A 24415-nucleotide genomic window follows, 5' to 3' on the forward strand; every position below is an offset into this window, starting at 1 on the left:
CAACAGTCAGGATGCAGCAGTCTGCAATACATCTAGATCCTTCTCTACAAGCAGGGCATTAGCTGTCAACACCTGTTCAAACTATAATGCATTACTGCTCCTGACTGAGGCTGTTTACTGCTTGAGTCTCTTCAGGAAACGGTTCCTTCCTTCACACTCAGTCGGTCTCTGCAGGAGACCATCTTATATTGCCCAAAACATGCACTGGATCTTAGAAGGTCCTGCTCTCAGCAGCCTCTGCTGCTAATGGGAGCCACATTCCACACAGCAGAAACAGCATGTGAAGATCCTCTGCTGCTTTGCAAGCAGCAAAGTTTTCTTGGATGTGGAAAGTAGGAAGTGCTGTCTTATTGTTCCTGGATTTTTTTTTCTCTCTCAAAATTGGTTTGGCAGCTCTTTCAAACTGTTTTGTGAACATTTGAAAACTGGGCCCTACTTAGGGATACCTCTGTTTCCTTCCTGGAAAATCAGAGTACAGATCAGTTGTCTTTTCTGTAGTTACTTCTTCTTGGTTTATTCTGAGAAAATTCTTGCAGTACTTTATCTTGCTAAGAAAAACTTGGTATATTCAGTCCCTCTAAAAAGGATCATTAACAGAACTGAACTGTAGCTAATGAATGACCCACAGTCAAGGGTATCACGTGACCAGCAGCAGTTGTCTCCATCCTTGGCACTTGCAGCCAGTGTGCTCAGAATGGTAATTGAGAGTGTTGTCTTGCTCTGTTTACAACACGGAGATTTTACTGCTTGCTTTCAAGCCTTAAACAGGTTTGTGGCTGCATCCGTCTATTAATAAATATATAACGTTTACTGTTAAATGTGTTTTTCACAGTTGTCTTCACATAGTCAGTAGTTAGCTGGTAGTTCTGAAACTACATGACTATGAATCAAGCTTTCACTGCTGTTTACAGGATTTTTGAAAAGTTTGGCCATTTAGCAAAACTTTTCTAAGATATTTTATTATATGACTCGATAGTCCTTTCAAGGTATATCCCAGTTTTAGCTATTGAAATGATCTACATGCTCTGATAACTTCTGATAACTTAATTTACTCCTGGATACCTTAGCTTCAACCACATTTTTGTTTTTTCCTTGAAAGAAGAGCAGTCAATACTTTACACTTTTACTACTTCTTGCCCTTTTTCTACAGCTCACAATAGTTTTTATCTGGTTTATTTCCATCTTAGAACAAAAAAACAAAGATTTATTAGATTTAGTTCAAACTCACTTAATCTCCTGTCTTTCTGTAAAGCCACACAAGAAGTCTCTTATGTGCACATGTGCGTTTATACACGGACATGTGCACGCAGAAACACACACACACACAAAATTACCCCTTTTGTGCACACATCTTACAAAGCAATGATGGATCTAAATATGCTTTTTTATTTAGTGAAAAGGCCTCTTTCTGTCTGCCTTCCCTTGCAGGACAGTGACTTGAAGCAGTACTGGATGCCTGACAGCCAATGCAAAGAATGCTATGACTGCAGTGAGAAATTCACCACCTTCCGGCGGAGGCACCACTGCCGACTCTGTGGGCAGATATTCTGTAGTCGATGCTGCAATCAGGAAATCCCTGGAAAATTCATGGGCTACACGGGTAGGGTTTTCCTTTGAGAAGTAGCTGAGCATGCTCTGTTTGCAGAGCTCCGTTTTGACTTAGATTCTGTTATTTAAGTACTGTGCACGTCTCTAAGGGGATTGGAAAGAAGAATAAAGAATGTTTGGACCTTCTTTTGAAGGTCTTTTTTTTTGAAGACTTTTTTTCTCATGCATAGTGGTGGCTCATGCCATGTCCACATGTTTGTATCACCTTTTCCATGAAAACAGGAGAAATATGGTTCCTATGTAACAAGACTGTCCATCAAAAATTTTTGTCGCACTAAAAACTGTACTTAATAGTAGTTTTAAAATATAATGGGCCATATTTCCTGGTGGAGGTGAGAAAGACTCTAATACTAATTATCAAACTCTAGGCATCTCTTGATTGAGGTAATGTTTTCCAGACAGGCTTTTGTTGTCAGGTCTGACCGGCTATTGTTGTACTGTGATTTCAGTGTGTTCTGTCTCTTTCTACGCAGACCTGCCCCCACTGATCATGAGTTCTGCATCATTTACCTTGGATAAATTGTCTGCGTGTATAATTATCTGAGACTTTGCTCTTTAAGGGAGCTTGAGCACTAGACCTCAGCGTGCAGAGAAGCTTTGAAACAGGAAATCCTTCTTTTCCCACCACCACACACCTCTGATCCTGCAGGAACAGGGTACTCTTTGTTCCTGTTTGCTTACAGTCTCTGCTTCCCCTTTCCACAGGGGATCTCCGAGCCTGCACTTACTGCCGCAAAATAGCCTTAAGCTATGCACACTCCACGGACAGCAACTCCATCGGGGAAGACTTGAATGCTCTGTCAGATTCGGCGTGTTCGGTGTCAGTGCTGGATCCCGGCGAGCCACGCACTCCGGTTGGGAGCCGCAAAGCCAGCCGCAACATCTTTCTGGAAGAGGATCTAACCTGGCAAAGGTGATGCAAATGGATTCACATTGAGCTCTGGAATCTTAACTGTTGTCAGGCTGTTCCCTCCTTAGACCAGAGGTTTTCATCTAGTAAACAGTAAAGGGTTCTTGTGCTTACTTCTACTGTTCTCTTCGAGCTGAAAGGGGGAAAATTTTCTAGGGAAGCTTTAAAGAATTGCAGTTTATTCTTTAACTTTAAAACGTATTGCTGGATCTATAATGATGACAGAGCAGGCTTCTAGCTTCAGAGTTTAAAGAAAGAACTAAACCTTACAACCACCAATGAATCGCAAGACAAGTCAGGGTGACTTTATCTGTTGAGTTTTGGGTTATGAGAAAAAAAAAAGAGATGCTCTCTAGGCAAATAAGAGAAAAAGAGAAATAGTGGAAGCCACCACCTTCCACTTAACTGGGTTTGAAGGTATGTCTATAAGGATTTTTGATCTCCTTTCAGAATAAATTCCATTGTTATTTGAAGGAGGAGGCAGGCAGGTGGCTCAAGCAGTGTACGAGGTAGATCCTGAGAGCCTTGGCTTAACGTGAGGCAGAGGAAACAATGTAGAGGAATCAGATGTGTTCTTTGGGCCTTTTTCCCTAAGAAACAGGAGTACAGGTAGTGTAAAACTACCAAAAAGGTCTAAGGGGTGTGTGTGTGTGTGTGAGTGTGTGAAGGACAGTGTCAGAGATTTGGGTGCCTTTTGCAACAAATCTGCTCTCTAGTATTTCTCAAAACATGAAATGAAAACCTTCAAAGGCCATCTTCAGCAAATGCTCAAATGCTCTGACTTTTGCTTTGCCCTTTCCCCTTTAGAATATGGTGCTACTACATGGAAATAATGAAATAATCAGCTTTATATCTAAATAAAGGAAGCTGCATCTACTTCAGTGTCTTGGCTATCTGAAGAGATATATTGAAATACTTGGGATAAATACTACCAGATTTTGAATTAGGGCATGAGTGTGTATGTAGAATGTTTTTCTTGAGATATACAAAATAATAGAAGATAGCATTAGTTCTGCCTTCAGATCTATTATTAATAGCTTTATTATAGAAATACAACAGCTCTTTGGCATGAGCATGTACAGAAAGTACTTGTATCTCTATTTTGAGCAGCTGCATAGCACTGGAGAAACATACCCATTTTTGAAATGCTGATAACTCTTATATAATATTATAACTCTTAATAAATTAAAAAAACATTATTTGGAGATGCATTGACTACATGGGCTGCTTATGTGTTTTCTGTATGTGAAGGAGAGAGACTAAGATCAGGTAGCTCGTTGGTACTTTAGGGGAATTAAATGTCCTGTCAGAGCCTGGCTGTTAAAGAGCAAAATGTTGCAATGAGCTACCGCGCTTTCTTAGTGCTGGATTTGATAAGTTGCTGTTTGGCCTTCAGAGACGTAAACTTAAGACACACAACTGGAATTATTCAACAGCAGAAAATGGGAACTCGCAGTTTTATTATGGAAGCAACGTTTTTATATGTACTTTCTGTGTGAGAAACAGCTTGCTTCGAAAGAATGTTGTGTGAAACTTGAGCTGAATTGCTTGCCAAAATAATGTGTTTGAGACAAGGCTCTTGCCTCTTCTCCTGTCACACGCTGCATAAAAGCAGTGGAAAAAACCTGCCTGGGGCAGGGATGCCGTATTTCCCTGTCCCACTGTTTTTTTTCTTTGAATATTTGGAGCATCGAGGTATGGCCTCCTGCTTTAATAGACTTGGAGGGCCATGCCCTTTAAAAGTGAAGGGAGTGATGTAGCTAGGACAAATACAGCTACGCAGGCAAAGCGATACTGAGTGTATCTTCTAATGAAGAGCATTTTTTGGCTAGTATTTCTACATTCCAGTACGTAATTAGTGTGATTGTCTTCCTTGGAGCATAATGAGGGGTGACTTACACCTGATACAGTTTTAGCTGTAGGAATGTGTATTATAGGTGGGGACAGATCTGCTCCCTTTCCTGCTAGCCTGGAAGGGAAAGGAGGATAAAGGTGGTGGTGGCGATAAACTTAAGCAATTCCTAAAGCTTGTTGGGCTATCTTGGCAAAATCTTATTTTGCAATATCTATAGATAGCTGTCTTTGTATTGCACAGATGATTTGTTGTGGAAGGGGGAGGAATGCTTCTTCCTCCAAAGCATAGAATAGCATCAAGTAGGGAAGGGATATGTGAGAAAAGGATCTGGAGGAACGGGGAGGAAAGGCAGAATGACACAACAGGGCTGGAGAGGCAGCATTGTCAAAGAATGTGAATGGAACATGATATTGCAATTAACTCCACTTGTTGTTTGGATGCTGCTATATGTGGCAACTGTGAAATATCTGTAACAGGTGATTTTTCCTTGCAGTTTGATTCACCCAGACTCTTCAACCACGACGTTGTCAACACGGCTTGGGCCTGTCCAGGAAGATGCTGGGAAGTCTCCAGCTAGGAACAGGTAAAATAATATCTGTATAATTCCCATTCTGGATGTTCTTGTAGCACACTTTTCCCTGTGAAGCCTGTATTTCATGTCTTGTTTTTACTGAGCATGCTGTCTTTTGTCTAAAATACAAGCTCCTAGAGCTTGTATGTAGTGAAAGTTTATCTATGTATAAATTTCACACTAGTAAAATTACTTCTGATGAGGCACCTATAATTTGCTGCCAAGTAGTTCAGGTAGCAGTAGTGGTGAAGACGGGTTGAAAAGGCAGTAGTGATACTTAGTTAATCTGATTCCAAATGTTTGTCTTAATAAAACTAGCAAGTGAAAACACAAGTGTGAGAATTGAGCTATGAAGAGAATAGAAAGCGAAAGTGTCCAAGAAAGGGAGAGAACTGAGAAACTTGAGAATCCAGAGAAATGGGAACGATAAGTAGCACAGCTTACAGGAACCAAAGACTGAGAGGGGTGTGAAGGAGCAGTATCCTATAGGATTAACCAGAGCAGTATCTGAAAGTTTGTGGTGTCTTGTAGTTGAAATCTGTAGTTGAAATCTGTAGTTGAAATCATCTGAATACATGAAAAAAAGCATGTATTTTTTTAGATTTCCTACTCAATATTTGTCCTGAATTTTGGAGGTTGCAGCAGTGCTGCATGAGCTACCTCCTTCCAGAGAAGTTGTCGCCAGTAGGTTTATTTTTTATTTTTCTTTTTTTCCTTTATTTGCTCCCCACTGTTCTGCCATTAGATATTATCCTGTTTAAGTTACCAGACTTATTTGAGCTCAAATCTCATCATAAGTCTTATACAAGGATGCAGAAATGAACTTGGAAGGATGCATGAGAGCTTCAGTATAACTTGTAATTGCTTAGACTTGATCCCGTTAAATGATCTCAGATTGAAGAACAAATAATTTGCACTTCACAGTGCATCTGCTACAGTTCTGGCTAAATACTTGCAGTCAGGGAAACAAAGATGAGGCAAGGGTATGAGGAGCAGAGCAAATATCACTGAAGTTCCAGTGTTTGTTGATGGTACAAGGAGATATCCAGTGATATGTTGCACAAAGGCAGAATATTTAGCAACTTGGAGGGATCTGGCAGGACTGAGTAAGACCCAGTGAGTGAGCTGAGAAGAGCGCTGGGCTTGCGTTTTAGAGGAGTGTTCAAGGGTGCTTCAAGGCTTCGTGTTCTGTGTGATGGGGACAGTGAGGAGGAGGTGCACGCTGCGCAACAGGAGGCAAAGAGCCCACTGCGGAGAGTGAAAATATTGGTGAGTAAACTAGTACCAAAAATCAGTGCTGGGCAAACACAGCAAGGAGCCCAGAGTTAAAAGTTCAATGCTAAATAAACTGCAGTGACGTCAAGAGGCATCTGAGACCTTGAGGATACTCTTCTGCTTCCTGCTTGAGTTGATGTTGCCTATCTTAGAAGGCCTTTGCTGTTGACTGTCCCATGCTACAGCAGGAGGGTTCTGTGCTGGTTCTGGCAGGCCCAAATAGCTTGTTGAGGTTAACATTTAACTTTCCCTGGCTGCTCATGACCGAACCTTAGCATCCAGATATACATTCAAAAAGTAATGAAGACATATAAGCAACTCTGCCAAATCCTGAGGATGTGGAAACAAAGCTATTGGCCTTTTGAAGACCGTCTGCAACTTTTGACAGCTGGTGTCACAGAATGAGATATCAGCGTTAAGCAATACTGGCCCTTGCATCCTCTCTAAGCCCATCAAGACAAGCTTGATGATTCTTTCTGGAGGAAATCTACTAAAAGATACTTGCTAGGTGCATCTGGATTGAATATTTCAAATTATTTACTGTTTGCTTTTCCTGTGGGTGAGGGATATATAAATTGTTATCTCTCAGACTGATGATTTATGGAGGGGTCGGAACCCAGCACGACAGCCTAACTCTGCAAGCAGAAGGATGCAGAGTTCTGCCGTTCTGCAATATGAGAGGATTTCGTTGCAAAGTCTCCCCTCTCTTGACTTTTTTTTATATACCAAAAAAATCTACGAGCAGCTAGTAGTGATAAGAACACAGATATGGAACAAGGCCTCACTGTTGCAGCTCTTGCTTAATGCCCTCTTACATCAAGTAAAAAGCTGACATGAAGCTGCTTACAGCTAGGTGGCACAGTTAATGTAGCTCTTGTGAAACAACCGCGACTTACTGATGGGCTCTAATGTTAGTCTCAGCTTCTACACAAGAATGCTTCTGTTAAACTGCAAACACTGTCAGGCTGATCTATCAGTTCTAATTTTCTTTAAGACTACATGAAGAGTAGCGTTAACACTGGCAGAGTTCTTGCTGCCTGCAATGCCTGCTTATGACAAAGTTTTTGCTAATCATATTGAAGTGTATATGGGTGTAGTGTCAACATAGTTGCCTTCCAGTCTGTGTAAAGAACTAAAATTAAGCGGAACCTTTTATCAACTCAGTACTGGAAAAAAACACTTTTTTTTTGTTATTGTTTTTTTTTCTGAGGCTTAATCTAACTGAGGAATATTGGAACAGATTAGTTTTGTGGAAGCTGTTTGTAACTTTGCAGCGGTTGTTGCCCAAGGATGGTGTGTTTGTCCTGGAGTGCACAGCCTGTATCTCCTTGCAGCTGGGCTGAGCGCAGGGGGATGCTGCCTGTCATAGGGCAAGGTGGGCACCTGCTAGGCCAGCCTCCTGCCCCTGCAGGCAGCTTAGTCGCTGTGGAAGATGCGTGCTCAGACTTCTTTATGCTGTGAACTCTCAGCTAGGTATTTCAGAGCTGAAGATAGGTGATTTTCAATGGATCATTGAGAGGAGGAGTCTCGCAGAGATCCTGCTGGATCTTCAGACTACCCAACATCTTCCCCCACTATCATATATGAATTGCTGTACCTCAATTTATCTCTTAACTGCTTTCTACAGAGCTTTACCAAAAGATTTCTTTTAACTTAAATGTTCCAGAGTAACACATTTGCTTTCTAGGATCCTATCTTCTGCTTTGACAGGGGAAGAAAAGCAATGTGAAACAATTGGTGTGTTCCTCTGAGCGCTAAGTGTCATGGGCTTACAGTGCTGTTTAGTGTGCTGCAGGGGCACAGCCTGCTCTGGTGAAGCACCCTGCAATGAATGCTCACCCTTCTTACCCTTCAATCCTTCTCTCTGGCACTCCAGATCAGCCAGCATCACTAACCTGTCGCTGGATCGGTCGGGCTCACCGATGGTACCTGCCTACGAGACATCTGTCAGCCCCCAGGCCAGTCGCACGCATACGAAGGCTGAGACCAGCGAGGATGAGCGAAAAATCCTTCTGGTATTATGCAGGCTTCCTTTATTATTTTCTCTCTTAAGGCAGTACAAATTTGGCATCCTTGTGTCATGCAGCAGGTGTATCTTGCTGCCTTTAAAAGCTCTCACCTGCCCACTCTTACATGTTCCTCTTCCCTGTTGTTGCAGAACTGGAAGATATTGATGCTGCTTTTAGGTCTTCTCCTATCTTCCTGAAACTTATCATCTATTTGCATAAGTTGTAATTTTGGGAAGCGTGTTGCAGTGCACAAAGTGGGTGTGTGGTGGCTCCTTGTGGATTAAACTTGTCATATGTGCAATTGTTCTTAGCCAGTGACTTGATTCTCTATTTCATCAAGTCTATATCTTTCCTTTTCTAAGCTGCATAATCTGAATTACGCAGCTGCTTTATAGTGTTACAGCCTGATGAATGAGTTAAAGCTGTTAGAGCTTGCTGGGCCAAAAACAACTTGATCCTCTCCCCTTGTTTGCAGATTAAACGTGCCTACTTTATAGAAGTTTGTAGTGACGTACTTGTTCAAAGAAAAATCAATGGGTTCTGAGTAATCAAAATGTTCTGAGTAATCCTGTTATCCCCTCCCCACAGACAGGAGTGTCATAGGCAAAATATTAAGGAGAAAACAGGTTTTTGTATTTTGGGTTTTATTGTTTTGTTATTGGGAGTGGGATAGGATGCTGTTCTAACAAATAGGTGAAAAGGAGGAAGAGAAAGGAAGGGAGGGTTTTTCATGCAGTCAAAGATTCAAGATTGCTCTCTATGCCATTTAGTACCAGGAAGGCTAATTTGTGCTGGGAGGTGTTTGCTTGCTGTCATCAGATTGCTTGAAATCTGATGGTGTAGAAGCAGTCTAGTAGTTGTTTAATAGCACCACTACTTCGCTAGGTGCTCTCTAAATAACAACAACAAAAAAAACTCTATATCTAAAATGCTAGAAATACAATTTGGAACAGTATGATCCAGCCAAGTTTGCTTCAGATTCATGCTTTTAATTTTGCAATTTGCTTCATTGCTTGGGTGAGAAGGGGATTGGTAACATGATTTCTACTTAGGCAAAGCAGAAGATGTAGTGCCAATTAATGTAGAATTTGCTGTGAATTTCCACTGTGTGTCCTAAGGAGCTGATTCCGTGACAGGAGTTAATTTAAAAGTTAACACGCTCCATTTGGAAGACTAATGAACTTTGCTCATAAAATAGAAGACAGAGGAGGATGGATATGTATGGTGTAAACACATATTTCTATGAATTAGAGGTCAAAATCCTTGAGTTGAAAGTTTGTGTTCTTCCAGTTTGCCCAATTTCCTGAGCTCATCATATGAGTTAATGGTAAAATACAGGACAGCTGAACTGTGGAGCTGCCACTTGCATCCAATCTCCTGGTGGTTTGGCATTTTCTGTACCTGCCCTGGTTGTGTAGTGCCAAGCCAGCACGTATAGCAAATCTCTCTTCTAAAGGGTGAACTTGCACTGGTCTTTGTTTAAACACACCAATGAAGTTTGAGACTAAGACACTTAAGGACAACAGTGTATCGTGTAGGCAGTACAGGTGCTCACTGCATTAAAACCAAACTCCTCAATCATCAGTATAATCAGCTTTTTTCTTCTTTGCTCACTTCTGAGCAAAGGAAGGGAAGGATGAAAGGAAGCATGAAACAAAAGGGTGCAAGGAGCTGACTCCATATATGTTTGTCTCCCGTTTCTATTTGTGACTTTCTATAGTGTGTGCGTAGTTACTTAGATTGTATGAGTGTGTGTGAAGACCTTGCGATCTACAAGCTGATTTGAGGGCCCAGATTGATGCCTTTAAAACTAGTGCTGAGACTGTACTAGTAAATAACTGGCATTATCTCCTTGTCCAGGACTCAGTCCAGCTGAAAGATCTGTGGAAGAAAATCTGCCATCACAACAGTGGGATGGAGTTTCAGGACCATCGCTACTGGCTGCGGACACATCCCAATTGCATCGTGGGGAAGGAGCTGGTCAACTGGCTCATCAGAAATGGGCACATAGCTACAAGGTAACCCTCATGTGCTAGGAAGGCAGGGGTCTTCCAGCTCTGGCAGAGGCCAAGTATTTTCAATAATATAGGATACCTTAGACTGTGCAGGTAGACCCCTCTGTAGGGAAATGGAAAAGAAACAAAACTCGGATCTCCTCTTATCTGCCCAAGAAATGCAGTACGGTTCTAACTGAGTGGTTGGAAACAACCATGTAAACATACAGGGGGCTGGGGGGAAGCTGGATGGTTAAGGAGTTAGTACGAAAGGCATCTTCTCCGTACTTAGCTGTGTTTCCAAACCTATCTGTAGGGTAAATATGACTCAAGTAGATAGAGACAGCACATTATGAAGACTGGCCAAAAAAATTGTTAGGACCACTGTGCTTTATTTTGGTAAAAAGAAAACTGTGATAGAGTCACGTAAGTCTAAGCTGTGTGCCTTTTAGATAGCATTTAACAAAAGCCTCTGCTCCTGGATAACAGAGCACAACATACAAATCATAAAGGAATTGTGTTCTCCCAGCTCCATGGGGTGAGTTTTGGCAGCACAGGGCATTCTCTTGTAACTAAACTGGGAGAAATCCACTTTAATCTGAGATGGCAGAGCCAGGATCTTCACTCAGCAGGGATACTTACCATTTATAGCGCAAGTTAAGGACTTTGGAGGGGAAAGGTGATAGCTTTTACTTATCTTCTGGATGTCTCCCTTGAATTTAGAATGCTGGCACTCTTGATCTAGCTCTGTGCTTAAACCAGCAAGCTCTGCTGCCTTTCAAATATTTTAAATAGTATCTGGTCAAATAGAGAATGGAGTTGAATAGAATCATGTCTAGCATGTTGTTCCTTTTGCAGCATGTCTGTAATATAAACCATCTGTATTAAGTCAGACTTACAAAAACTTCTCTTACATCTGCAGGGCCCAAGCCATTGCCATAGGGCAAGCGTTGGTGGATGGACGCTGGTTGGATTGTGTCAGTCATCATGATCAGCTCTTCCGAGATGAATATGCTCTGTACCGACCGTTACAGGTAAAAGTCTGAACCTGATTTGAGAGAGGGAATAGGAAAGTTATAATTTTTGCAGGGCTTGGGAGTTTGCCTGAGTCTTTTTAATCCTCAGCAAATAATGTGCTGCTTTTTTTCGTCTGATCTAGTCCAGTGCCCCACATGGCAGTCTGAGTCATGCTTCTCATGTCAGTCAGAAAGCTTGCTGCTGTTAGCAGCCTTCCTCATGCCTTTTGTCTCTTGAGCAAATTCATGTGGTCTTCTATTGATATTGCCCTAGGCTCCCTCTGGCATCTCAGCTAGCTAACCACACTGTCTCATTTGGCTAGTAAAACCTTGCCCCAACCTAGCAAATGCTTGTGTAGTCTGTGCTGCAACCGTTTGTGAGTGGATTGTAGTATTCAAAGCTTAAAGTCGAAGTTAAAGTTGCTGTGTTTGGTCAATCATAGGATTGCTCCTGTGACTTAGAGTAAACCTCCACCAGGAGCTGTGCATGCACAAAAATGTGTGTCATTCCTTTAGGTTTGCGGGTGATGAGCATTCTGAACTGTTTAGCTAGGGGAGGACATAGAAAATGTGCAGCAGAACGAAGTTGTCTGTTAGTGTCACTTGTGGATGAGGCGGAGAGTAAGCAGTGTGGCAAGTGTAAAGTAATACTTGTTTCCTGTTCCAAAGAGTTCCTTTTTCATGCTGATGGGGGACAACTGTATGACTAACCTTGCTCAGCCCACTGAAATGGATGATCTGTATGTGTATGATCTGTATGTGTAGCAGGCAACATGATACTCGAAAGAGCTGAATTTCAACACTTTTTCTCTTCCTTGTGTAACAGAGCACGGAGTTTTCAGAAACCCCCTCTCCGGACAGCGACTCTGTGAACTCTGTGGAAGGGCACTCTGAGCCATCCTGGTTCAAAGACATCAAGTTTGATGACAGTGACACAGAGCAGATTGCTGATGAAGGAGAAGATAATTTGGCCAGTAAGTTTTAGCTGAGTCTTGTTTTAATTCTGCCTTCTTCATGCTATCTTCAACCCTGTGGGACATAGTAGCATAACCGTGTCTTGCTTCGCTTGCATTTGTGCGTGTGTGTGCATGGGGCTTTAAGTATCAAAGCAAACTATAATTTACCTAGTCTTCCTGTTCCTTATGGTAACTATGGTATTCTGTAATTAGTGGAGCCGATAAAACTTCATCCTGCTGGAGAAGCGTGTAAATTATCTGCTTCTCTTTCTCAGGCAGACTCCTGCCTGACTTGGGCCCCATAACAAAGCACTAAAGAGTGTCTAACCAATATGTCAGTATGCACATATCAAGATAAGATTAGCTGTATTCCTGATGAGCAGTATTCCTGTAGTATTGCACATTGGGCTTCATGTGTTAAAGACAATTTTTCTCCTCTCTGGTACCCTCACGATATCCCTTTGAACTCCTCTCCTCCCTGTATCTTCCCCCTTACCCACCACTAAAAGACTCCGCCAGCCCTAGCAAGCGCACTTCAGTCAGCAGCTTCCAGTCCACAATGGACAGTGATTCAGCCGCCTCCATCAGCCTGAACGTGGAGCTGGACAACGTGAACTTCCATATCAAGAAGCACTCCAAGTACCCACATGTGCCCCCTCACCCTGCCGACCAAAAAGGTATGAGGTAGTCACCAACTGGAGCTGCACATGATGGAGAGCCGGGCCCTACTGACATCAGCTTATTTGGATGCTACTTCTGTAGCCTCTTAGAGGGGGAAATATAGTATCTAGTTGAACTCCTCTGCACTTCTGACGTGCTCACCTCTGAGGAGGCTCAGTAGACCTGTTGAAACCCCCTTCTCTGCAGAGTGGGTAACTTCCCCTATGGCTTTCTCTTTGAGGCAAGGTGTCCTGCTAACCATGCATAAATGGGGCGGATGCACACGTACAGTTTCTGGCTCCCTGGAGTGGAAAAAATAGTCCACGCATCAGTCAGTCTAAGGTACTCGTCCCTCCAGTTTGAGTGTAAGCTGGAACACTGTGCAGAAAAACAAACAAAATTAACTTGAACTCTGAGCTGATCACTGACCCTCCTGTAACAGGCTTATATTTCACAAAAGCATTATCTTACTAATGAGCAATAAGGGTTAAGTTGATCCTTCTGTTGTATAACTTATTTTTTTATTCAAAAGAGCCCCTCCATTTAAAAGAGAATTAGGAAGAAATTAAATAGTCAGTATTGAAGACCTCTTTAGATGGCTTTTTTTCCCTAAAGGGATGCTGTATTAAAAGTTTCTAAGTAGAAGCAAAATCCCTTTGAAAAGATAACGTGCTCCCCCTATTGACAGTTCTGTTCTGTAAATAGCACAAAGGCTGACTGAAACCAGAGCTTGCCACTGGCTTGGGTCTAGTGACTTGTAGTTGCTTATGTGTTTGTAGCTATTGATGGTCTTTACTCTGTTCCCTTACCTAAAGTTGCAGCAGCTCTGTAGATTTTTATCTGTAGATTTCTGCTTCTAAGGAGTTTCTTAGTCTTACTGGGGTCTTTTTTTCTGTCCCCATTTCCTCCTCCCCCTTCCGCCTCCGTAATTGCAGCTGTAAAGGATGATCTGCTCTTAATTAATTAGAACTCCCTCTAATGAGTTTATATTTTTTGTGAAGCCAGACAGATATCTTCTGTTGGTTGAGTCAATATCCTAGACTGTTTTTATACTTTAGCACACATTATGTTCCTGGGAGCTGTGAAAGGGTGAGTAAAGTTTGGGGAAAAAAATATAAGGGATGAGAATTGTTCACAGCTGATGAGCAGAGTGCCTTAGACATGAGAAGCTGAGTGAGATGAGTTAGAAGGAGCTTTAATCTGTATCCTTTGTAGTGACCTTTTGCCATTTTTTAAAAAACTAGAAGGACAAGAAGATATGTGTGCTTATCTTTCCAGGAGGGAAGAACAGGAGTAGATTTGTAATGTCGAATGAGAACAGATGAGTGAAAAGGGAGAGGAGCTGTCAGAACTGCTGAGACCAATTCATTAGTGATTGCAGTGTCAATTTGCAGCTCACTTGTAATCAAATGAAAAACTAATACATCTGCAGAGAAAGAAGGGTGTGGAGAGGGAGAGTATATCAAGGGATATGTTTCCTGTTAGAGAGGAGAGATGTAGCAGTTAAACAACCTGGAATAAGGCCCAGGTGTGCTGCAGTAGCCTGCAAATGTACAGCTGTAGCAGGTTTAGCTATCAGGGGGTGCTGTCTATATAGCAGGCTGTAGGCATGTTGGCTGTGGCTAGTGCTAAGACTTTGTAGAGTGATGATTGTGTTTGTAGACAGAATATCTCAGTCTTTATTTACTTACACAAAAAATATTACATGATGAAGGGGAAATATAAGAGAGCCTGCCTCTCTGGGAAAATTTTAACCAAATCAAAGCGCTTTATAGCTAGAACTGAAGCTCTTATAAGAAAGATTTTGATGATTGAGAGTTCAGGGAAGACCAGCAGAAAAGGTAAGTGGTGGGGGGGGGCTGAAGGTTTTACTTGAGTTTTGATCTCTGTAAACTGGCAGCACTCAGCAGTCTTCAGTGAATCTCTGCTAAGTGGTGCATGTTGTTTGTCCCTGAAACATGTGATCTCTGAGCCAAATTAGGAGCAATTCGTACTGGAGAACTGTGAGATATTCTTTTCAGAGACTGGTTTTGCCTTTAGGTAAATATATCAGTAGTATGACTGGAATGGTGGAATGTGAGTCATGAAGTCACATTGTGGACTAGTAAATATTATTCTGCTATTTGTAGAAAAATCTGCAGATTTTTCTTGTCTGCAAATACATAGGACTTGCAGTGTATTTTTTTGATTTCCTGGCACAGGAATCTCTAGAGAAATGCACTAAACGGGGAACAAACAGTTCAAATTAAAGCCAACATCTTCAGTAGAATGAAAGTGATTTGAAACGGTGAGCCTGACATTTGTTAGTTGTCTGTAGGTTTCTTGCTCAAGGCCTTCAAAAACTGTGGCAGAAAATCATAGAGATGCACTACAGTACATGGACCAGAGAAATGGATGACTTGAATTTGCTTCCAAAAATCTGAGTTCAGACATATGCTTTCACCATGGTTCATCTTGACTGTGTTCTACAAAAAATCATTTTCTGGGTTTATTTTTTCAGGATCCATCTAAAATGGTTATATAGTTAAGAGTTTAACTTAGCTATAGCGAAGGTTATAGTTAAGATCACAGCACTTAAGTTATTGAGTGACTTTGATTCTGTAGCTATCGGGGATGTGTAATTTCCTTGTGTTCATTATGGACTTTTTAGCTGGGCTTGGTTTCTTCAGAATTGTCAGCTTTTAAACTAATTTACGGTGACTTCATTTGCCTTGAAATAAGGAAGCAAAACTGAAGATGCCACCCACCTTTTCAGCGCAGTAACTCAGTTTCTGCACAACTGTTAATCACAATCGTTGCGGAAGGGTCAAGAGGACAAAAGCAACAGAGCTAGACGTGTAGGTCAACTCTGCAATCTGTAAGTGGTGTTAGGGGCTTTCTTCAAATGATTAAGGGCTGTGCAATTTCCGCTAGTCACCAAGGCCAGCTGCTTAGAAGGAATAGCCTGTGATGTGGAACAGAGGGATTTGTTGATGGTCTCAGCCTAGTGGCAGAGCTTCTGGATGTCCAGGGCTGAGTAATGTTTGGGGGTTTTCATGGAGTTATAGTAACCCTAAGTTAGTTGGATTGTAAGTTGCTTTTATAAATGTGTATAGCACCATGCTTAAAATATCAATTAAGGACAATGGTACTTTGCTTATAGTGTGAATCAAAATGGGACACCAGGCAAGGTTACTTATAGCACTTAATCCTGGGGAAGAGGTGAATATTCAAGTGGCTCAATCAGTTTGTTTTAGAAGTGCCTTTTATTTGCTGTTTTTCAAGAGATGCCGCATCAGTATGGAAAGCTGTATTTTCTAAGTGTCCTTGCAACCAAGTATCCTTGATCTGCCTGCAGGTTATTTTGGGTAGTTAGGCTTTGATGTCTGCTAGCTGTGCCAGGAAAAGAGCAGAGGAGCTCAGAATAGCATGACAGAGTTCCTTGGTACTGCGGCCTGCCAGGGCATCCCATATGACTGCTGGGAGCCGCCTTCTTGTGTCTCTCTTCAGGCTTCAGTGGGTGTCTGTGGGTGGTGCTGTAGAAGGCAAGCTGTGTGTGCACTCGTGCTTAACATCTGTAGCTACAGGGAAATCTGTGGTTTGTGGCCTGACTGTTTTGGGGCTTAGTCAAAACAAGCCAAAAGCTGTTTAAAAACTCTATCTGCTGATTTCCAGCATATTGCATATTCTGCGGTGTGAGGGTATCGTGTTTTGTTTGAGCTGTTTGGGGGACATGTGAGATAATGGGTACAAAATCTAATTGCTGTTAGACAAGGATACAAAATATGCTACAAGAGTGTTTTTTTTTTTTCTTCCCCTAATACTTTCCATAGTGTGATACATGTAGTGATGGTATGAGATAAAAGTGCAATTTAGCTGCTTTTATTGACAGTGGAATGGACAGTGAAACTTGAGGCTTATGGGTGTGTTACCTGTCCACTCTAGGAGGAGGTGCAGGATTCTTACCATGCCAGGAACTTCCGTTGGGACACAACTAAGCAAAGATTACATGAAGCTATATTAAAGAAAAGTTATTTTAGTTTGAAGTGGTCTTCTACTTCTTTATCCAGAGCGAGACCAAGGTTAGGTTTGCGCTAATTATGACCCATGTCTTGGCCATTGGGCTGCAAAAGAGATTGCAGCTTCTTTTTCTGTCTCCACTTGTGGTACCCAGAGCATCTGTTGAGAATCTGATTTCAAACTGACTAATTGTGGACAAGCTCAGACTTCAAAATAGTGGTGTATAAGGGATCTCTTGTGTGCTACTGTTCAGAGGCTTGTGATTGCCTGTGCTTGTCACCTTCTTGTTGCTTTCTGGTGTCTGAAAGCTGCCTGGCTTTGCTTTCTGTTTGTGCCAGTAGGGCTGGTCCTTTATCAAGAGAGGTGATAAAAGATGGGTTCTGGGCTTTGGATTCTCATATGTCATGAAACTGGACTGCTGCTTTTGTTTTTCCATTGTACAACCATTTTTTGTGGAAGCTGGTTAACCAGCTAAAGACATAAAGACTAATGACCTGTAGAGGGAAAAGCTCCTTGTAGCCCCCTAACCTGCATGAAAGATCACTGTTGTGTTTTTACAGTGATCTAGTAAGCTAAACAAATGCAGGAGCTGAGTTAACATCCATAACTTCACCCTATTTCCCTTACATACGCTGATACGTAGCTCTTGTCTCCTTCTGTTACTGGGAGTCCACCTCTGTCAGCCTGGATTCCTCCAAACACTTCATGCTGTTTATGTATTTTGTAGCTTTCTTGAGAGACAGGCTACCTTTCTTGCCATCACTGTGTAAACTAAATCCTGGCATGGGTCTGAGAGTCCACCTAAGTTTTTCTGGTGTTATGTGGCAGCAAAATGGCTTCTGAAGCTGCAATTTTGGGTCAGAATGAAGAGGTCGTTGTCTGTCTGGATGTTGACATGGCACCTGCTCGCAGATTTACACATTTGTATTCGGCTCTAGAAAAATAAAGTGTGTGTTAATTGGAAAAGCAGATTCAGTGCTAGTTCACCCTGTGCTCATGTCTAATTTTTGTTAGTTTGGTTCCTTAACAGTAGCGAGGATAATTCTGTTATCCTTCTAAAACTTCTCAGATAGAATGAGAAGATATTTTTGTCTTGACCATTTGCCAAGCTGTTGCCAAGTTAATGACTAAATGTTTAGATGAGTAATGGTGCTGCTTATGGTGTGGGCGTGTCCATCATAATTATATGTCTAAGCCAGCGTAACCTGTCACTTTTTTCCTGTCTCCACCTACCTCCCTCTTCTCTTTTCTTTCAGAGTACTTGAATCCTGACAACGGAGGACAGCAGATGTTCTCTATTAGTGACGCTTTTATTAAAGGTAAGGGGAACTTTCAAATGTTGCTATTGTGGTTTAATATAATGATCAAAACTCATTAATGCTCTTTTAATACAGATTTGGCCCTCTGAAGAGGTTTACTTGATTGTAAACCTAAAGCTGTTTGTGTAGAAGCTTGTGTATAAACCTCTGAGCCTTTCAAGCTGTGTCTAGTGGCTTCTTGGATTTCTTGATTTAAAAGCACTCAAGGAAATTCTATATTAAATAAGTAAAATGTGGCAAGACTTAGTATTTTTGTTCATAATTTGCCCACAAATCTCTACCCTTATTTCTGTACAAGGAAACAAATATCTGATATAGTTGATTGCACTTGTACTGAGCAGCTCAAAAATTAATCTCATAGATCTTTCCTGTCACCACCACCGCTACTAGTACTGAAATGAAAGGCCACTGATCTCACTTTCGAATTTAAACCATGTGCTTGCTAGTATCATGGCTGGTACTTGTGGAACGTTTCCTCATTTGATGCTATGATTTTGTGTGTGTTTATTTTTAAATAGGTAATAACAGGAGGGAATAAGCAGGGGGACGCTCAGTAACTGCATCCAGAGAGATCTTTAGTGAAATTGTCTAAATTGATGCTTGATTTATAACTGTGATTTTGCAGAAGGGAAGGAAAGGTGGAGGGGGAAAAACACAATGATTTTTGTCTGTTAATCTCTTGGCTAATATCTGGTAAGGAGCACCTGGAAGAAATATATTGCTACTTTTAAAGACTTTATTCTATGTGATAAGGATTGCAGTATTATGAGGATTCTGCAGTTAAATCATGCAATCAGTTATTTTAAACTTGAACTGTGAAGGCTTGCATGCTTGCTGATGAGAAGTTATGCATGTTGAGCATAAATGACTTGGACTAGTCACCCGTCATGAAAACTGGGAAGAGTCTAGACCTTTGCTCTCTGGAATATCATAATGCCTTTGTGGCTGTGGGTTTTAACTCTTTCAAAGCACAGAAGACTGTCTTGAAATGGCATCTTATCTTGGCCTTGCATTTCTTCAAAAGATTTTCAGAAGACCTGCTAAATAAGAGCTTTACCAAGCCATTTGTTTAAATAATAATTTAAAAACTTGCACGAAAGAAAACCAGCTGTTAGTTGTATATATGTTTTCTGATATTTGTTGGTTATATTCATGCTGAACAGTGTTTTTACTGTAGTCAAGTCTGATAGACCAGTACTAATGGCCTATAATCTTGTAGTAAAGCAGTAAATGTTTCTGTCTGGACAAGTGGGATATGGTGGTATTAAGTCTTCAGGCTGTTTTGGAGAGTAAAAGAGGCTCACTGAGAACATGTGGCCTGACTGAAAAATGAATCATCAGTGTCTTTTGTGGGGCAGTGGTCAGATAGATGAGAAATAAAATATTCTTGTGTTCTGGTGATAATGGTGTACCCAACAATTGTACTTGCAATATGCATTAAAGATCTGTCTAAGTTGTTTAGTCCAAACTTGGCTTTCAAATTAAATTGAAGAAGGAAAAATGGTGGTTATTAAGAACAGAGTACTTTTCCCTAGTTTTTAAAATATGTCTAATTTTTAAAGTATAATTGTCCACGTGCTGTGACTTGAACTGAATTTCTATCCTATTTCTATATAGCTGTCTTGAAAGCAGTAGCTTTTTATGAGTGAAATTAAAACCTTTCACCAGTCTTCTAAACACAAAAGACATCATGTGTTGTGATTGTACAAGGTATTTTGAATGTAATGCTTATTTACAGCAAGACTGTGAGAGAACTTTCTTTTGGAGCTAACTATTACTGAATTTGCTAAGGCAAGTGAAAAACAAGCTCTTTGCTATATCCTGGCAATATAAGAGTTCACTTCTCTGTATGCTTACTGTTACTGTACTTGATACTGTTTGCAACTAACTAGCTCAAATGAGGCATTTCAGAAAGCTTTGACTGATATCTTAGCAAAGTCTTCTCTTTTGAAGTAGCCTTTCCAGAAGACCCAGGTGTTCAACTGTGCCCTTATGAACAGGGTTGCTTTGTCTTTTACAGAGTCCTTGTTCAACAGAAGAGTGGAAGAGAAGTCCAAAGAACTCTTTTTCACACCCCTAGGCTGGCACCACAGCAATCTGGATCTGCTGAGGGAAGAGAATGGGGAGAAACAAGCCATGGAAAGGCTCCTGTAAGAAGAAAAAAAAAAAAAAAAAAAAAAAAGTAGAAAAATGTGCATGTTTTGAATAACTCCTGAAGCCCTGCTGTTCCACAGACTTTGTAGGACTTGATCTTTGGGGCACAATATAATATGCGTTAAGAAAGAGATTCTTACAATATCTTTTGTTTTATTTTTTCCTTTATTATTGTCGTCTTCCTCTAAGTAGGAGGATAAAAGTTGATTGTAGAACATCCTAGACAGCTGTTCCTTCAGCTGGTTTACTGCACTGTAAATGTTAAGAAATGAATTTCTGAAAGATGATTTCAGCTAATCACTTCTTTGCATTTCCCCTACTGCAAACTTAATCACTTTACTGTTTTTTATAGCTCTGCTAATCACAACCATATGATGGCACTTCTTCAGCAGCTTCTGTACAATGAGTCCCTGTCGCTGTCCTGGAGGGACATCATTGTACCTGTGGTCTGCCAGGTAGTTCAGACTGTGCGGCCTGATGTCAAAAACAGAGATGATGACATGGATATCCGCCAGTTTGTCCACATCAAAAAAGTAAGTTTCAGAACGGATCTGGGGTAAGTGGAGTACCCTCTGTTTGAAGAGAAGGTTCCTTCCTCTCCCCTGCAGCATATTCAGTGGTTTAATTGGAGAGCATGTTTCTTTGGATTGAGGTGGAGTTCTGGGGAGAAAAAAAGGAACTTTGCATCTTGTATGTAAGATGGTTAATGTCCTGGAGCATTGTCTTTCAGGCTACAGGCTGCACAAGGTAGCAAAGAACAACAGCTTCGTAATGACTTTATTCTGATTTTCACTTGTGCTCCTTCTGTATTTAGACTGGAGAGGTGTTGAGCACTAGAGCAGGAACTTGCAGGACTTTGTAGCAATCTCTTGTCCTGTAGCTACCCATTATGGAGGATTTAACTCCTGTGCAAAGCATGAGGACTTCCTTAGAGGAAAGCTAATTGTTATCAGATGCTGCATCCAGTCCTGCCAGATAGTCCAGTGATGACACTGTTGAACTGCAAGGCTGGAGCTGTGGCTTTGAAAGTTTCTATTGTGAGGCTAATGTGACAATAACTTCCAAGGAGCTTTTGAGCCTATAAACCACAGGCTCCTCCTCAGCAGAAACTCCTCTCAGGAGATGACTTCTATTTGCTCAGCCATGGAGATCCTTGCATTTCTGGTGGTAGTTTGTGGCATCTATTCAGACAATATCAGTTGTTGCTGAAGCTTTTTGGAACTTAGGTTTAAAGAGAAATTTATAGCTGGATGCCTTTCATAGGTGTTTTCATAACACTGATAACAAACATTCCTTGAAATCTGATACTTAGAAACCCATTTTGTTTGATGTTCTTGTAGACGCACCATTTAGTGTTGAATAGTAGGCAGAGGGGTGATTTCCATATATTCTTACTTATTGTTGGAAGTGGGACATGCAAAGGTCTGTGTTCATTTTGGCCTGTAGAACTTATCACATATAAGGGTTCCCTTATCTTACAGTACCTACCCAATCTAATGAATGTGTATCTTTCAGGAGGGGCCTGCAAATCTGGCAGCTTTAATGTTTGGTCTTGTGTTGTCCTTAGTCTGCCAGACTGTAATGGAAAAGAGCTGTGTGTGCATCATGACACTATCTGGTCTCTCATCTGCTAATTGAAGGTGTAGTTGAAGTCTGCACATCTGCTGCATTAAGTGTTTTGTCTGTTGTTTACTGCATTTAGAAGTTGTGGAAATGTGTGACAACCCTAACTTGCACTGTTCTCTTAGATCCCTGGTGGCAAGAAGTTTGACTCCATGGTGGTGAATGGATTTGTTTGCACTAAGAACGTTGCACACAAAAAGGTAATGCGTGTGTGATGATCAGCTGCTGGCTTTAGTGCAGGCTGAGGACAGAAGTGTGCTGTGCCTTCCTTACTTTCTGGGTTATGAAGGTTCCTCTCTAGAGGTGTGTGGTTTTCTTTAGCTTGCTGAGGCCTTGAACTGGGATGGACATTGAATGTGAGCATACTGTGTGTTTCTATCCAAAGCTTTTTTTGCCTAGAGATTCTAATGAGGGAAATACATGTTTGTGTGTGTGTGTGCATATACATTCCCTATGCGTGTTAAATAAATAACCCTTTGACTCTCACTGTCCTGAATGACAACTATAATTATTCCAAGAATTAGCCAGAAATAAGTCTTGTAATCCAAGCTTATAACAATATAGTAAAATGAGCGTTTAACATTGGCAGAAGGTCAAGATGGAGGCACTGGGGTGCATCAAGATTTCAAGGTTCTGGGTGGTGACTGTGAGAACCTCCAATGTTGTGCCCCTCTGGGACAGTAGTTGTCCTGTAACGCAGAGAAATTTCCAGAGCTGGCTGTAACGTGCTAAGGGGGAAGAACATGTGAACACAATAGCTCAAACTTTGCTGGTTTAAGTGTGGTGGAATGTCTATTCTTCCTTGCCCTGTACTGCTTTTAATTCCCTCCCAGATGTATCTTTTGTTCTAGCTGTTTTATCTTTCCCAGATGAACTCCTGCATAAAAAATCCCAAGATTCTTCTACTGAAGTGCTCAATTGAGTACCTTTACCGAGAAGAAACAAAGTTTACCTGCATAGATCCTATAGTACTTCAGGTCAGATCATTTTTCCAATTTTATTTAATTGCCTATAGCCTAGCGATTCAAACAAAACAGTGACTGGTACTTCCAATGGTGCACTTGAGTTGGTGGCAGTGCACAGGAGAGAGAGCAACTTGTATTGTAGCAGTTAGCAGTTTCCTTAGAAATATAAGTAAGAGTAAGGCTGTGCTCGCACTATTTCTTACTGGGCTTGAAAAAGTGGGCAACACCCGAACTAGTGAAGTGATGAACTACAGAATGTTGTCTTGGAACAAGTGCCCGCCCTTGTGGGCGGGGAGGTGGTGCGGGCGTGAAAACGGATGGACCTTTTCTCGACACCTTGTGTGCACCTCAGAGGATCAGTCGTTAGGGCCAGGTCAGAATTCATATTGTGTGGGTGTTTGGTGCCCATATGACCTTGAGCCATCAAGTCTGATACTATATTTGACTGTTTCCTTAAAATGCATCTGAGGCTGCCTCCATTTGGTACTTAATTGACAAGATTGCAGGAGAGAAAGCATTAGGATTACCCCTTCCAAGTGAGTTGGCCTTTTCAGTAAAGGTTTAAACTGGGACATTATTCTTTTTCTAAACAGGGTAGAAGTATCTGTTCTTCTTTCTGAGTATTGTTCACTGTGATCATTTCAATGTCTGCTTCAAAACATGATTATAGCTATTTTTTGTATCTCCATTAAAGCTCTATAGGATGGGGAATACTACAGAAGCACTAGTTCAGCTGAACAGGTTAGCTTTTAGTAAAAGCTTTATCTCTGCTGTACTGATAAGAAAATTGGTCCTAAGATCTTGACAAACTGCTGTTAAACTGAGTATTGTTGCATCTGAAGAAGGGGAGAAAGGTGCATAAGAGGTAGCTGACGGTGCTTTTTGGATCGATGTCTTCATTTTCTTTGTCAAAACAGTCTGTATTGAAATGAGAGAGAAAAATGTTAAGGATTTCAGTCTTCTCTGAGACGTGTGTGTAGTATTGCTGCCATACCTTGTTCCTGTTTGCAGGAAAGGGAGTTCCTGAAGAATTATGTACAGCGAATAGTTGATGTCAGGCCTAATTTGGTCCTCGTTGAGAAGACCGTGTCCCGCATTGCCCAGGATATGCTGCTAGAGCATGGTATCACTCTGGTCATCAATGTCAAGCCGGTGAGCCTCCTATAAAAACTTGACTTTATGTTTTTCTTCTATCAAAGCTTGAAATTGCTTTTCTAATAATTAAATTTAAATTATTTTAAATGACACTCCAACTTTTTTAGAGGAAGCTGTTGATGCTAGTGTAGTTCTTAGATTCTCTTTGCCCTCTAGATTCTTACTGCTTTTCTCATTTTCACAGCAAGTGTTAGATCGGGTAAGCCGAATGACCCAGGGAGACTTAGTGATGTCCATGGATCAACTGCTGACCAAGCCACGTTTGGGAACTTGTCATAAATTTTACATGCAAGTGTTCCAGTTGCCCAATGGTGAGTCAAGATTAATGTATGCTAGCTTGCTTACC

General features: G+C 41.3%; 1 protein-coding gene across 5 annotated transcripts in view; it reads left to right on the forward strand.

Moving 5' to 3' along the window:
* The window catches only part of PIKFYVE (phosphoinositide kinase, FYVE-type zinc finger containing), a 58112-nt gene that overhangs the window by 7698 nt on the left and 25999 nt on the right, over positions 1-24415 (forward strand). For 3 of the 5 annotated variants that reach the window (XM_026047573.1, XM_026047582.1, XM_026047605.1), the window contains 15 exons: positions 1429-1600; positions 2314-2521; positions 4867-4956; positions 8096-8234; positions 10089-10246; positions 11145-11256; positions 12065-12212; positions 12704-12871; positions 18110-18172; positions 20193-20322; positions 20679-20859; positions 22075-22149; positions 22819-22926; positions 23926-24066; positions 24254-24380. In XM_026047573.1, coding sequence (XP_025903358.1) covers positions 1429-1600; positions 2314-2521; positions 4867-4956; positions 8096-8234; positions 10089-10246; positions 11145-11256; positions 12065-12212; positions 12704-12871; positions 18110-18172; positions 20193-20322; positions 20679-20859; positions 22075-22149; positions 22819-22926; positions 23926-24066; positions 24254-24380 — 2020 coding nt within the window. The remainder of the gene's footprint in view (positions 1-1428; positions 1601-2313; positions 2522-4866; positions 4957-8095; positions 8235-10088; positions 10247-11144; positions 11257-12064; positions 12213-12703; positions 12872-18109; positions 18173-20192; positions 20323-20678; positions 20860-22074; positions 22150-22818; positions 22927-23925; positions 24067-24253; positions 24381-24415) is intronic. The other 2 variants (XM_026047590.1, XM_026047597.1) reach the window with 1 other exon arrangement.

This window comes from Nothoprocta perdicaria, unplaced genomic scaffold (genome assembly GCF_003342845.1).
Source record: "Nothoprocta perdicaria isolate Ctin4 unplaced genomic scaffold, notPer1 scaffold_11, whole genome shotgun sequence".
Taxonomy (NCBI): domain Eukaryota; kingdom Metazoa; phylum Chordata; class Aves; order Tinamiformes; family Tinamidae; genus Nothoprocta; species Nothoprocta perdicaria.